This window comes from Physella acuta, unplaced genomic scaffold (assembly GCF_028476545.2).
Source record: "Physella acuta isolate Inbredline_101_S28 unplaced genomic scaffold, ASM2847654v3 ptg000455l, whole genome shotgun sequence".
Taxonomy (NCBI): Eukaryota; Metazoa; Mollusca; class Gastropoda; family Physidae; genus Physella; species Physella acuta.
This window is the reverse complement of record NW_026731974.1, coordinates 182,501-196,987: the sequence shown is the minus strand read 5'-3', so window position 1 is coordinate 196,987 and position 14,487 is coordinate 182,501. Positions and strand designations below refer to the sequence as shown.

The window sequence follows — 14,487 nt, the reverse complement described above, 5'->3', positions numbered from 1 at the left end:
TCATAGCTTTACATTTATCCTATGTATCATAATCAGGCAAATCATTTTTTTTAAAAAGACACCACAATAGTTTTAATATTTTATTTGTCACTAATGCTAATAAACATTAAATGTAAAACTTGAATAGTAAAACAATATTTATTTCAGAAGCTTGCTTTTCAAGAGTGAATTGGTCAAATTTGTACAAAATGCTTACATTAAAAGTTAATTCTTTTTAAAGTCACCAAGTTTGTTGCTCAATAATAGTATAATATATTTGCTAAGAAAAATTTCAAAGGTAAATTATGAAAAGTTATTCAAGACAAGCACAATTTTATCTTTAAGATTAAGAAAAATAAACTTCTATTTTTTTTTAACTCTTTTGATTCAAAAACATTTTACTAAATTACTAATTATTTAGCAAAAACATGGGAGAATTAAAAACAAATTAATAATAAAAAACACAACTGGTTACATGGTATTTTCCTATGTATACAAACCCAACACACAAAAATTATTTATGTTTAAAGAAATAATAAATGTAAGGCAAGTAACATTATATATGTGTATATATGGCCATTTTAAAATAATAGGGATCCATAAATCTTCATATTAAATTTATTTTTTGTTTGTCTGAACTGTTCATTACATGCAAACATTCTTTTTTTTCTCTTTGCTTTATACTTTCAATATGTGGTTATTTTAAAGTATGAGGGCTTTATTTCAAAATGTTACTTTAATATTCCACACTGAAATTCTAAATCTGATTTTAAATTATAAGGTTTTATCTCTGAATTTAGTTTTTAGATATCTTAAACCAGGGGTCTCCAAACTTTTCAGTCCGAGGGCCGCATTAACTATCAAATTTTAGTTCGGGGGCCAATTTCTTCCACGCATGTCTTTGATTTTTCTGGGCAAAGTTTCTCAACCATCACTAACAAACGATTTTTTCTTAGACAAAAAGATCTCTGCGGGCCGGATGAGAGGACTTTGCGGGCCGCATGCGGCCCGCGGGCCATAGTTTGGAGATGCCTGTCTTAAACTATGATTTTGAAGTCACTTACACACATCATTTTAAATAATGTTAAACAGCAGCCAAAACCATATTTTTAACTTTCTGGGTCTATTTATTTATGTATCATTTATCACTACAATGTTTCCCAATAAGCATACAATTACTAAAAATTGGTGTTAGGACTCTCAGTGTAGTATATTTAATTATCACATACATTTTAAAAGCTTGAATGCTGGCATAATTAAGCAATTATTTGATTCATTAACAAGCCCAAAATTTAAAAATTTTAATGTACAATTTATCACCTAATTTTCAGGAACATATTATTTACTTTTATTATAAAGTTTATTATAAAGTCATCAGTACATTTTGAAAAAAGTATCACTAGGGTTCAAATAATAGGAAATAAATATTTTTCATTGGTATGTTTACAAGAAATTGAGAGTACAAATTTATAATATACATCAACTAAAATTTAATATTTAACAGATATAACTATAATGGTTAAACTATAAGCTTTATGGCTTATCTATCAAATATATATTAGTTAGCGTTAATAGTAACATCTTTTGAAATTTTTGTTTTCCATTTTAAGTTGTGTACAAGAAAGGTTTAGGTTAGACCTAATTTGATTGAAATTCTTGTTGGTATTTATGCTTAATATTGTTACAGACATAACCATATTGTGTATAGAAACAATTGAGGCAGTCCTAGTACAGCTTTCTGATTCGTCTACTTATATGTATTCTGGTTAATAGAGATAACGTCATTTACTGCTAAATCAAACAAGATAGAACTAAATTTTATATCATTCTTTTTGTAAATTCTAAATAAATTATTTTAATACCATATGAAGACATCATAATTAGGTATCTTACAGGTATTTTTATAGGACCCTATTATTCTAACATGGCGATTTATATACATACATAATATATTTATATATATAACAACTAAAAAGCATTACTCATAGTAAAAAATCACTTACTATTTACACATGTGGGTTGCTAGGTTCAAAAGGGAATTTTACTTTTACTTATTTACTCACTGATAAAGCATGAAATTAATTGTTTAAAGAAATATAATTTTTTTTCTAACAACATTGTATAAAAAAATAGCAATATCAAAGATGGATGTAAGAGAGATTTTGTTTCAAATTACAAAATAAAAGAAACCTAATAATAAGCAACAATCCTTTAAAGGTGTAAAAAAAAAAACATTTATACACATTAGTTTTCAGTTAAAAAAATTTCTATAATAGTATTTACTTATATTCTCTGATCAACATTATTAAAAAAAATGAAAATACACTCATCTGCAATGTTCCTTACATTGCAGTCAAAGACAATATTAAAATTATCAACCTCCATTTCCAGAAAGGCAACACCAATCAAAAGATGAAATGCAATGGACAATTTGTAAAAAATCAGGATAAATCATAAAAAAAAACACATATGCCAGCTTAGCCAAATTCCCAACTATTCAATGCATTTCTAAAATTTAAAAATATAAATAATTTAAACTTTAAGTTAAAGTTGTAATAACCAAATTATAGTCTAGCTTAATACTTTTAAATGAAAAATTATATTAATTTCTTAATAACCTTATTCCAGTTTTAACCTATAAATAATAAAAATAAAACAAACAAGCAATTTTATATTTAAATAACTATCTAACAGCATAGTTGAGCTATGGGATGGTGATTTAGAGCACAAAAAACTGCTAAACCACAAGTCTCAGGTCAAATTCCAGGAAGTCCCTGAGTCCATCCAGCTCTGGTGAGTGACAGACTTAGATCACATACAGATGACATGGAAACATGAATACCACTACATCTGCAATAGGACCTTCAGATTCCAGATGGTATTTTTACATTTTTTTACTGGTTGGATTGAGATGTTTGCTAGGTAACAAGCTGGTCATTTACCAGGTAGCATAACCAAATGCAATCAGTGTTGGTTAGGTTACAGAAAGGCGTTTAGTGAAATGGGATAAACATAATTAACTTCCAAAAGTCATAATGTTAAAGTATATAAATTTGTCAGCTGAATATTGCCTATAGAAAAATAAAGAGGAATAAAATGTCAGGGGAAAGAATCAGCAAAAAAAGTATAAGTGAATTATAGGCCTATTGTAATAAACATTTCAATAAATCTGTGCTTTTATAAATGTTCGTATCTGCAAACACAAAATTGTCAGCATATCTTCACAACATGAAAAGATGGAGAAAAACTGTATAGGGCAAACACTTAAAAATTAGGATCAGTATCATTTAGCATTTATTGGCAAGATAAAGGGTTAAAACACATGGAAGCTAGTACAATTGTATGTTTGGTGCATCTTTAAGTCTAATTGAAGCAAAAAATAATTGAAGAACAAAGACAAAAACACAATCTACTAAATATTATTCATGTCAATTAGATAATTAATAAAAGCATAAAAAGATATATATTTAGATTTTTTAAAACTTTATCTTGGATTCTTAAAAAAGTGTTTATCACAGAGAAACAATAAAAATACAAACTACCAAGTATCTAACTTTTTAAAAAAAATGTACACATGACTACTTAGCCAACATGCTAAATATATTTAAGACTGATAACCATCATGTTTTTGGATGCAATTCTTAATCAGTTAAATTAGAAGTGTATTGATTTTGTATTTCAAAAAAACATTTTGTCTTTACGAATGCAGCTAGCAAAATAATCTAAATCCCGCCTTTCTGCCTCAGTGAGATTTGCCAAGGAGACTCCTTTTCCACTTAATTCTTCTTTGACTCTTTGAAAATATTTTGAATCAGGATAGCCAAAGCTGAAAAAAGAATTGAATTGTACTATAATTTATAGTCAAAAATTATTTATACAACATACCCTGTTAACCCCTCAGCTGCACATAGCAAGTTTATATTGAAATAAAAAATCCCATAAGTAGATGATCAAGGTATCATATATTGATGGTGGGTAGCCTATTATGAATACATATGAGTTACACTGTTTTGTTATGATGTACAAGTCTCAGAAAGTACATCAATTACGCATCAATTATTTTACTTATTTGATGACTAAAGCTTTCAATCAGGAAAGTAAAGTAAGAAAAGTAATGTTGGTGAATTAGAGTAAAGGAGATGTAATTTTCATCTGGAAGTGTATTTTACCTATTTCTTTTATGTATTCTGAACCCATTGAATACAGCAAGTGTTTTAATCATTTAAATCAAGATAAATTTTATTGTATTAAGTGATGTATTAGAGATTTGCATAATTAAAACTTAACTGTTTTCAAATAAATGTACTTAAATTAGTTCTTACAAGATTTTATCATTGTGTAATTTGCATCTAACATTTCCTCAAAACAAAAGGATTATAAAATAGCTTGATATTTTAGGTACAAAAATCAAGGGTTTTGTTGGGAGAAATGCTCCTTTAAAAACTTTGTTAATCTGATAATTTTAAGTTGTTTTTTTTTTAAAGTTAAGACTCACCTTCCACCTTTTAAACTAGTTTTATGATGAATATCATTCCAAGTGATAACATTATCTTTGTTGGTTGTCAACGACTTCCCTATAGTGAAGGTTAATCGTCGTAGAAATGCCAGTCTCAATAGTATTAAAATATCAAATCCTTCAGCTACATCTGGTAAGTAAGCCGTTCTTTCAACTCTTGAGTACATTTGGCCAGGGTTAGGATGATGGCTCTGAAAATATGGATTGAGTTTGAAATTATATTTACAGCTCAGTGTTGATTTTAAGCCATAATGTTAATTCAAAGTTTGGTATTAATGAAAGCAATTTATAATTTAATTTTTCTAGTTTGTCAGTATATGGATAGTCTTTTATAATTGAGTATACCTATTAAATTTATTTTGAAAATAAAACTTTACCTCTTGTTTTCCAGATGAGAACCTGTATGTGATTTCCCATGAACCTGCAGGTTCATAGCCTGCAGCTGAGTAGCGTAAAAATTTAACAGTCATTGTACCATCGGGCTGTGTGCCAGTTATTGTATCAAATGGATCACGACAATAAGGACAAGCCTGACATTTTTTGTCACAAGTTGTACAGATTTTTTTCTTGCAGCATGCTAGGGTAACTACAGCATTATTTTCAAAGCAGATTTCACAGTCTTTGCTTCGGTCAACAGGTGTTCCAGCTGGAAGATTATTTGTTTGTTTATTAAAGATATAATTTTTTTTTTGGCAAAAGTACAAATATTTCTGTAAAAGGTTAAGACTTCCGTTAGAATGATCAAAGTAAGTGTGATATGATAATATTGATGAGAGTTTTAATAATATGTTGTGTGAAAATTAATAAAGATACAAAATAAAAATTTATGTAACGCTTTGTAAATGTTCTTCTTTTGGACAGAGTATGTAATAAAATTCATAACTATTAAAGATATTTTGTACATTAACATTCTACATAAATTAAATCAAAGCATGTTAGAAAACAACAGCTAAAATATATAAAGAATACATGCTAGTTAATGGGCCTTTACCTTTGTACATTTGGATATCAGCAGTAGCTCCTAGAGAGTGAGATTTGTCCTTTAGTAATTGTGACTCGTCTGTAAGCTTCGGGTACAGTGATTTAGCTATAAAATAAATTTGGACTTTACAAGCATTTTTTTTTTGTTGAATTTGATCTTATCTTGAATGCTTAGCATATATGATGTAACATTAATCCTTGAGGTCAAACAACTCAGTAGAATAAAGTGGGTTTCCAAAGCCCTAGATAAAACAACACCTTAATGCCCCGAGTATAAAATAGAAACATTTTTTGATATTATTGCAAGCAAGTCATCTTAGTTTTGAATAAATATTTATTGTGAATAACCAAAATGTTTTAGTAATATAAAAATGTATCATTTATCATTTCAAGCTAGATATGGATTGAACAATTCCTTAAGATTTGTCTCTACTTATGATTATAGATTTATCTTAAGTTTTTTTTCTCTATAAAATCTATATGGCTAGATTACACCTATAGAGAACTCAATAGCATGATATTCAGAGAAGGTTAAAATAATAGTTATGAACTACCTTGGCTGTTTCCAACACCAGAGCCATGTCCTACAGTACCAGACTGAGAATTTGTTGAGGATGATGAATCTCTTTTAGATTTTGAATCGTTTTCATAATCTAAAAAGAATTTATCTTTGAATACATTATCATCATTTTACTTAATCTCATTTCTAAGTATTGTTTTTCTTAAATCATGTAGCATAGTGGCTACAAATACAATACAAACATATGAATTTTTTGTAACTGAGTAATAATATTAAATATTTTTAAAAAATATAACACCTTTTACAGGCTGAGGTGGAACATTAGGAGTAGGTGTCTTCCTTCCACTAGGTGGGTTCTGCTTTCCAAAATCTAATGCTGAAAAGTTTTCAAATTATAAATATCTCTTTTTAAATACAAAGTAACACACATTTTAAGATTCAAATGTAGGCTAATTATTCATTAACAAGATGGGTACATTTTAATATGTTGAACAGTCAACAGATAAATGGTTAGTCTTAAGATTTCTCTATAAGGGCTTAACTCAAGTTAAATATTGCTATTTTATATAAATTGCTTTACAAGAAACTATTTTATCACAGCTCTAGAGCAATTTGCAGACTCAAAGTACCTGTACGTGTGAAACGTGTTTTTACTCTAAAGGTTTTTTATATTACGAGCTGACCCATGCCGTAAGTATTTGCCGCTAGTTAGTTGTTCTATTTGCTAATTTTGCAGTAGCTCATAATTTGTGAATTCGACACTACCCTCTCCCCCCCCCCCCTCCATGAAAGCGGCCGTCTGTGACAAAAGTTTACAGACGACAATGAAATGATCAAGGAGAACTTGGTTTCAAATTGTTTAAAAGCTGAATTATCTGCCCCTAATAGCCATCATATTGTAAACATTTGGTTGAACCAAAGCTCACCAGACTGGTGGGGTGTGGGTGGTAGCGATAAGCCTAGAAAACGGGGTAGGAATGGCTAAGGCCGTATTTGGTGGTTTCTTGTATGTTCCCCACATAGAGAATTATATATATAGATGACAAATAATAATTTGTTTCAACATACAAATAAATGCAAATTTATAATAACAATGATTTTAATTATATTTTTTTTTTCTAACCTGGGATTCTCAACACTGAGTCCATAACTTTTATCATTACTGGAATAGCTTCCTCACTGGCTGTTATTGTAACAGATTTCAGCATATAGTTGTCTTTTTGGTATTCCTTGATGAATTTGCATATAATTTTACAAAATGTACTCAAAACCTGGGACCACTCAGATTTGGAGAGTTTATTCTCTTCTGAAATATAAGTTATAAACATAAGCTCACAAATAATAGCCAAGAGAACCATCATTGAATTTTTAAAAGTAGGGCTTTACTTGAGAATATAATTATGGGTTATTCTTACAAACCTTTTAACATGTCCAGAAAAGGGAAATGATAACTGGGTAAACCAAAGTGTTTTAAAAGAAAGATAACACTACCTTACAAGTTAAAAAATATAATATATTTATTTATATATAAGTGATTTTAAAGATACCAAATTATTTGTTATCCATGTTCTACGCCAATTAATTTTTTTTAGTACAGTTTCCAGCCTTATAAATATAATCTAAATCTTATGAAAGACTACATGCACAAGTCTAACCATAGCTTAATTAGTGGTGCTCTATGATTTATGAGGTAATTTAGTGACATTTGGAGCAGCAAGTCTAGAATGGTTTGTGTTGAAAAGCAGTAACATAAAATACCATTTCAAATTTTAATTTCTAATTCTAATACACTTAATGATCGATGATTAGCACTTTCATTTGGGTATTAGTATTTCTAGTCCAAATGACATTGTCAACCCTAAATTAAATATCATACCTGAAAGATGTATCATTTTAAGTGCATTAATTCCAGAAAACTGCACTCTTTTTATTTCGTTTTGAGTTTCAAATGTTTAACTTACTGAACATTAAAAAACAATTTAGATAAAGCTTTAGCAAATGGAAAGAATAATAGCATCTTACACTCTCACATTTATTTATTACAGTACCTGAATAAAATAGGTTGCTTGTGACGACAACAGACATCTGTCCTGCAATTGCAAACTTGAGATTTTTAATAGCCTTTTCCATTTCTTCTACTGATGAACCTTGAATTTTAACTTGGCTTACCCAACGGCAAGGTTTGCCTTTAAGTTGTGAATAGAGATGTTTAACTTCTTTTGGGTTACTACTCGTTTTTGCTGTGTTCTTTTTAAGAGTTTTTGCATCAAAATTATGTAGTCCACTTAATTTTTGGAATGGCTTGCCAATTATAACCACATCTGACTTGAAATCAAAAGCAGGTTTAGGGCTTAGATAAAGTTTTATACTGTCTATTTTGTATTCTTTCCCTATTGATGAGTGTCGAGACTCAGTCATGTTTCTAGGTCTGCTTCCACCTCGTGGTCTATTTTGAGGATTGTGAGTTGATTTTGAATGATCATTCTTGAAATGGTTGACTGCAAATTCTAAATCCTCTTTATACACATACTCAAGTATATCTTCTTCCCAATTTTTTTTAAAACAGTCAGTTATGGTCATCACCATTTTGTCATTGATATCAATGAAACAAATATCTTTAAGTGGATGCAAATGTAAATCTGTTGTGATGACATCAAAATGTTTAACAGCATTTACATAGCTGACAGCACAGAGGTGACTTGGAACCTTAAACCCTGCTGTAATAATAAATAGAAAACAACTGAATTCACCTCGTCATTGAGTTGTATATAACTAATATAACAAACTAATATGTAATATGAATTACATGAATAATGCTATTATAACAAGCATTTATTTGACTTTATTCTTTGTAATTAATGCTTTTGTTTTGAGCGTTTTCTTCACCAGGGTTGAAACTTACTAAAAAGTTTCCCCCATATTTAATAAACTGATTTGTTTCAAACTTGACATGTAGTTCAATACCCTCTGATAATGGAATGTGACATAAATTTTTACAAAAATAGATATTTAATTATTTTTTTCTTAAATTAACTAAAGATATATAAACTATTAATCTTTTCATATTATTATGCACACGTTTGGCACAAGCATTTGGTGCACAAGTGTTTTAGTCATGCTTTTTTCTTTTCTTTTTAGGTCTACTAAAAAATAAGAAAATAATTTAAAAGTTTATTGAATTTGTAAACTAAAGAAAAGAAAGTAAATTTATTTTATTTAAATTTATAATAATGCACTGCTATTCATATTTTATAACTATAAGCATAAGCTGCTCAAAAAATGTTATTAAGTGTATTTAACACATAATTTAGCAAGTCAGTCTTTACTTTATAGTTAAATAAATAGTGGTGCATTATTATAGCATTTTTTTTTTATAGCTTGTTATTTTTAAACATTGTTATTACTTTTTTTTATAGTAAAATTAATTTCTCTCATTTTTCAATTTAGTAAATTCATATATTTCTTTTGATTTAACTTTAGAGCGGTACCTTGAAAGATGAGTGCACCAACACACAAGACATTTAAGATACGAGCGATCAAGTGAGCGATGCTTTGCTTAGAAATTTGAACAGAATTTGAGATTCAATAAACCACATCAGAGGGTTTCAGAGTTTGTGGAAAAGAAACACTCCGAAAAAATTACATCTGGTCGTGTGAGTTATTTAATGACAATTTCCTAACTACTTCCGACAACATTTTAAAAGGGAGGAAAAAAATAAACCTGAAAGAGTATACCATTAACAGTGTAGCTCCTCTGCATATCTCCTCAACCCTACAGCTTCACCAGCATCTTCCATTAGTTCAGTTTTGGTTGATTCCCAAAGTACATACACTTTATAAAACTAGTTTATTTCTTTACTTTCTCTTTTATTATGTTTTTACTGCTTTAGGAGCGGATTTTTTTCTACAAAAAAATAATCTATTCATTATAAATTATTCTTAGAGGAATAAATTTTTAAATGCATTTCTGAAATCAGATTTGTAAGCCATTTTGTTTCTAATGAGATCATTAACTTTGTAACTGACAAAAAAATTGGAAAATATAACTAAATTATTAGGCCTACCTGAACTGATAGCAGGCAAGGCAATAGAAGACAATTTCCTTTTTGAAGCCTCTAGCAGACACCTGAGGACAGTTCTTCGTAAATCTTCCTCACAACGTTTCTTATCTCGTTCACTGTAGTCATCCCATTTTGGTCCAACAGCATGGATAATTTTTTGTACTGATAATAGACCAGCATCAGAAACAAAAATTCCAGTAACAGGTACAGCTTTGTGTACTGAAATATAATTATCACATTCCTGTTGCATTGATGGGCCTGCAGCTTTTGCTATGGCACCTGCCACTCCATGGCTGTGTTTTAGAGATTTAGATGCTGCATTGACTATGCAGTCTACTTTTTGTTGTGTAATGTCATCTCTCATAACAACTACTTTCAGTTTTGAGCATCCAACAAAAACAGGGGGGTACGAAGATCGGTCTATTATTCTCCTTCCAACCTGTAGTTTACTACTTTCCTTTCTTAAAGGATCTTCCTTTTGTTCTCTGTGACTCCACTTGGAAGAGTGTTCAGCCTCACTGTCATCTGAGTCTGAAAAATCTCCACTTCCCTTTAGATTATTTCCCATCCCCAGAGATTTGGCTCCATTCTCTTCATGAGATGCAGTGGCATATTCAGCTTTAGCTGACCATGTTGTATCTTCATCATTGTTTCCAATTAAGGAAAGGATCTTACTTTTAGCAGACTGAAAATGATCTTTATGACTCATAAGAGTTACAACATTTTTTCCAAAACATGTTACTTTGGTTTTAGGATGCTCTCTTTCAAGAGAACTGATAATATGGTTAACTTTTGTTTTTGCATCTATTTCAAATATCTTAAAATCTTTTACAGCAGTTATGAATTCTTGTGCTTTTTTGTCTTTTGATGAGATTGTTAATTCATAACCTCCTTTATGTTTTTCTGCAGACTCTATGAATGACATATAAACAGTGTCCTTATAAAAAAATTTAAATGCTTCAAATTTTCTCTCTTCAATAGTAAAGGATTCTTCTGATTCAGTTTCATCACTGGATACACCTTTATCACTATCTGTTAATGGAATTGCATCAACATTTTTTTGTTGCTTTTTATCCTTTTCATTTGAAAGTTGAGTTTTAACTTCTTTTGGATGTTGGTTTTCCATTTTTCTAGTGTCATCAAATTTTTCTAAGCTTTGTAGCTTTTCATTTGAAAGTTGAGTTTTAACTTCTTTTTGATGTTGGTTTAGCATTTTTCTGGTGTCATCAAATTTTTCTAAGCTTTGTAGCTTTTTCTCTTTGTTTCTTTCATAGGCCTGTTTGTCTACATTTTTAGTTATTTTATTATTGTAGTCAATAAAAGAGAGTATTTTTTTGTGTGCAGACAGCAAGTCCTCCTTCTGACCCATAAGAGTAAAAATATTTTTTTCAAAAGATTTTACTTTGATGTGGGGACATTTCTTCTCTACAAAATCACTTAGAGAAAATGTTAGCTCTGTTGAGTCAATTTCATATAATTCAAAATCATCCAGTTTAGTTAAAAACTTTTGTGCTTTTTTATCTTTAGTTAGAAATCTTATTGCATAATCATTGTTTGATTGTAGTGCAGATGTTAAATATGAAACATATTTAGTGTCTTTATAAAACACACAGGCTGCTCTGAATTTTTTCATTTCAATAGAAACATATGTCTGTGCTGTTTCTGATTCAGTATCATCACTGCACATTTCAACATCCTCATCTTTAAATTTTACTAAATTAATTTCTTGTTCAACTGAACTATGGTGCTTCAAAGATGACAATTGATCATCTCTTGGTGTCTCTAGACTGGACAATATTTTCTCTCTATCTGTAGGCCTATAACAGACATTTCCACTTGTTGGTGTGTTAGATTCATTTTGAGTTTTTCTGAGTGCTTTGCATGCAGACAAAACTTGTGCCTTTCGACCCATAATTCTTAAAAGATCTTTTGCATAAACTGCCCTGATGCCAGGGAAATGTTTTTCTATTTTACTGATATCAAACCTTGCATTTATTTCAATAACTTCAAAGTCATTCAGTTTTGCTAAGAAATCTAGCACTTTTTTGTCTTCGGGGAGATATTCTATTCCATAATCATCATCAATTTTAACAAAAGACTTCAAATATAAAGCATACTCTGTATCTTCATAGAATATTTTGGCTGCTTCCAGTTTTTGCTTTGCTATTGGCATGAAAGTCATTTTGTTTTGATTTTTTATATCATAACTGCCACTGACTTGCTTGTGTCTGTCCACACTGATGTCTTTTTTGCCTTCATCTATGCATAAATCTTTTGAGGAGTTAAATTTTGTATTTTTATTTTGTTCTACAACTGCTTCTTGGACCCTACTATTATTTTTTCTATGTTTTTCACTGTGATGTTCAACAGGAATTTGTTTATCTTCATCTAGCTGTGTTCTCCTGTAGTGTAATGGATTATTACGGCTTTCAGTTTGACTCTCATCATCACTAGATGATGAAGACTGGTTTAATTCTGAAGATGCTCCTTGAGGATTTACACTATCAATTTTTTCTGAAGCTGAAGGAAAATTATCTTCACAGTTTTCAACATTCTGATCACACAGATCATCACTCTTTTGAGGATTAGTTATATTTTCTCTACCAAAGTGGCCACTTTGAAATTGCATTCCATCGTTAATGTGCACATCCGCCAGTATTGAAGATATTTCATCAACATCTTGACTTTCAAGAGGATCATTACTTTTTAAGATTGAACCTATTTTCTGTAACTCTGAATAACAGTTGTTCTCTTGGTTATCTTTGTTAGCAACATGTTTCCTCAGAATTTCAGTTATTTTGAGTAAATTCTCTTGTTTTGGGAACCCTTCACTTTCAACAATTAATGGTTCAACTAAAACAATTTTAAATTTTAAAATAGTTATTTTCTTTATTGACTCACCATCAAATTTAAGTTGTTTATTGAAATAGAATATACACTTGTCAACCTCCAAAAACTGTCTTGAAATATGATCACTTTTCCTTACACTGGAATCAGTATTTAGTTTTGAATATTCTGTGTCAGTTAAAGTTGCCTCAGTAATTTTGAAGAGTTGAGATACATTTTCTTGATTTGGGAATCCTTCCCTTTCAATAATTAAAGGTTCAATTTCCACTATTTTATACTTTAAAGCTAATATTTTTTTCATATGCTCATACTCTGCTTTAATGTTTTTGTGGAAATAGATTTCCCACTTGTCAATCTGAAAAAAAATTGTACGATAAAACTTTGTATTACATAGATATACTTTTTTTTTACGATGTTACAATCAGAAATAGTTAAATGTTGCTTTTTAAAAAAAATTAAAGTGTAAGTATTTCTTATCTATATATATATATATATATATATATATATATATATATATATATATATATATATATATATATATATATATAATTCTCTTCTGGGAGATGTTTAAAGTTTAAGTGTATTTTTGTATTGTTAGAAGTAGCTGCATCAAACATATGTCTAGTTTAATACATCTATGTGTTGTTTTTAACTACAACTAAAATTTTAAAATCACATTAAATGGTTATTAACCTAAAATAAAACAATTACAATGGAACAGAAAGCAGCCTGACAAACTGCAGGCTGTAAATGTCCCCACCCTACTGATGTTGAGCTCTGATATGGAATTTACTGCATCTGTTTGTCATGGTGCAGTGAACAAAATTTAAAGCCCTTGTAAATGATCTCTGCATGACTGGCTCTTGTATATATACATAATATGATCCTGTATTTTGTACAATTTAACATGGCATTCCCACCTTGCTTTATATAATGGGGGGAGGTGTCTGGAAGGAATCCCTAAATGTACATTCTTAGTTCTGCATTCTTAATTGTTGGTTTAGTTTTTATTTATAACAAGCCGACCGGCTGTATGATACGCAGCTATTTAGTTGTTTTATTTTCTACTTTTCAGTAATTCATAATTTGTGAATTCGACAGTACCACTGCTGTCACTGAAAATATTTGCTTTAAAACACTATCAGTAAGTCGTTAAGGACGATAACCCCCCTCCTTTCCCTCAACCCCTAACCCCCCCCCCCCCCTTCCAGTGAAAGCAGCCTCCTCTTAGCTACCTCCCCTAAGTTTAAAATCGTTTCAAACTAAATTATCTGCCCCTAATAGCTGTCACTAAACCCGGCTCTACGATTGTAAACATTTAGCGTGAACCACAGCTCACCAGACCATGTAGTGGTGGGGGTGGTAGGGAGCGCGCTTACAGCTTGGTCTTTTCTATCGTCTCCAAGAACAGAATTTAAATTGAATTATATATAGACATCTCTATAGGGTAATCTATCATTTTGGGTACGTAAAATTGCCGCGACTAGTAATGTGAAAAACAGGTGACTCCTTAAATTTTAATAATTATTTCACATTTTGAGGAGGATTTATATTTAGAAAAATACAAAAATGTTTCCTTGTTT

At 30.0% G+C, this 14,487-nt stretch overlaps 1 protein-coding gene across 1 annotated transcript in view; it reads right to left on the bottom strand.

The window, feature by feature from the left end:
* Positions 1-3,556: 3,556 nt before the first annotated feature.
* The window catches only part of LOC131943422 (uncharacterized), an 11,706-nt gene continuing 775 nt past the window's right edge, over positions 3,557-14,487 (bottom strand). The window contains exons 2-10 of the mRNA XM_059303548.1: positions 10,061-13,259; positions 8,045-8,713; positions 7,120-7,302; positions 6,295-6,372; positions 6,031-6,129; positions 5,487-5,582; positions 4,873-5,141; positions 4,475-4,686; positions 3,557-3,805 (exon numbers count right to left, since the gene is read on the bottom strand). Coding sequence (XP_059159531.1) covers positions 3,658-3,805; positions 4,475-4,686; positions 4,873-5,141; positions 5,487-5,582; positions 6,031-6,129; positions 6,295-6,372; positions 7,120-7,302; positions 8,045-8,713; positions 10,061-13,259 — 4,953 coding nt within the window. The 3' untranslated portion in view covers positions 3,557-3,657. The remainder of the gene's footprint in view (positions 3,806-4,474; positions 4,687-4,872; positions 5,142-5,486; positions 5,583-6,030; positions 6,130-6,294; positions 6,373-7,119; positions 7,303-8,044; positions 8,714-10,060; positions 13,260-14,487) is intronic.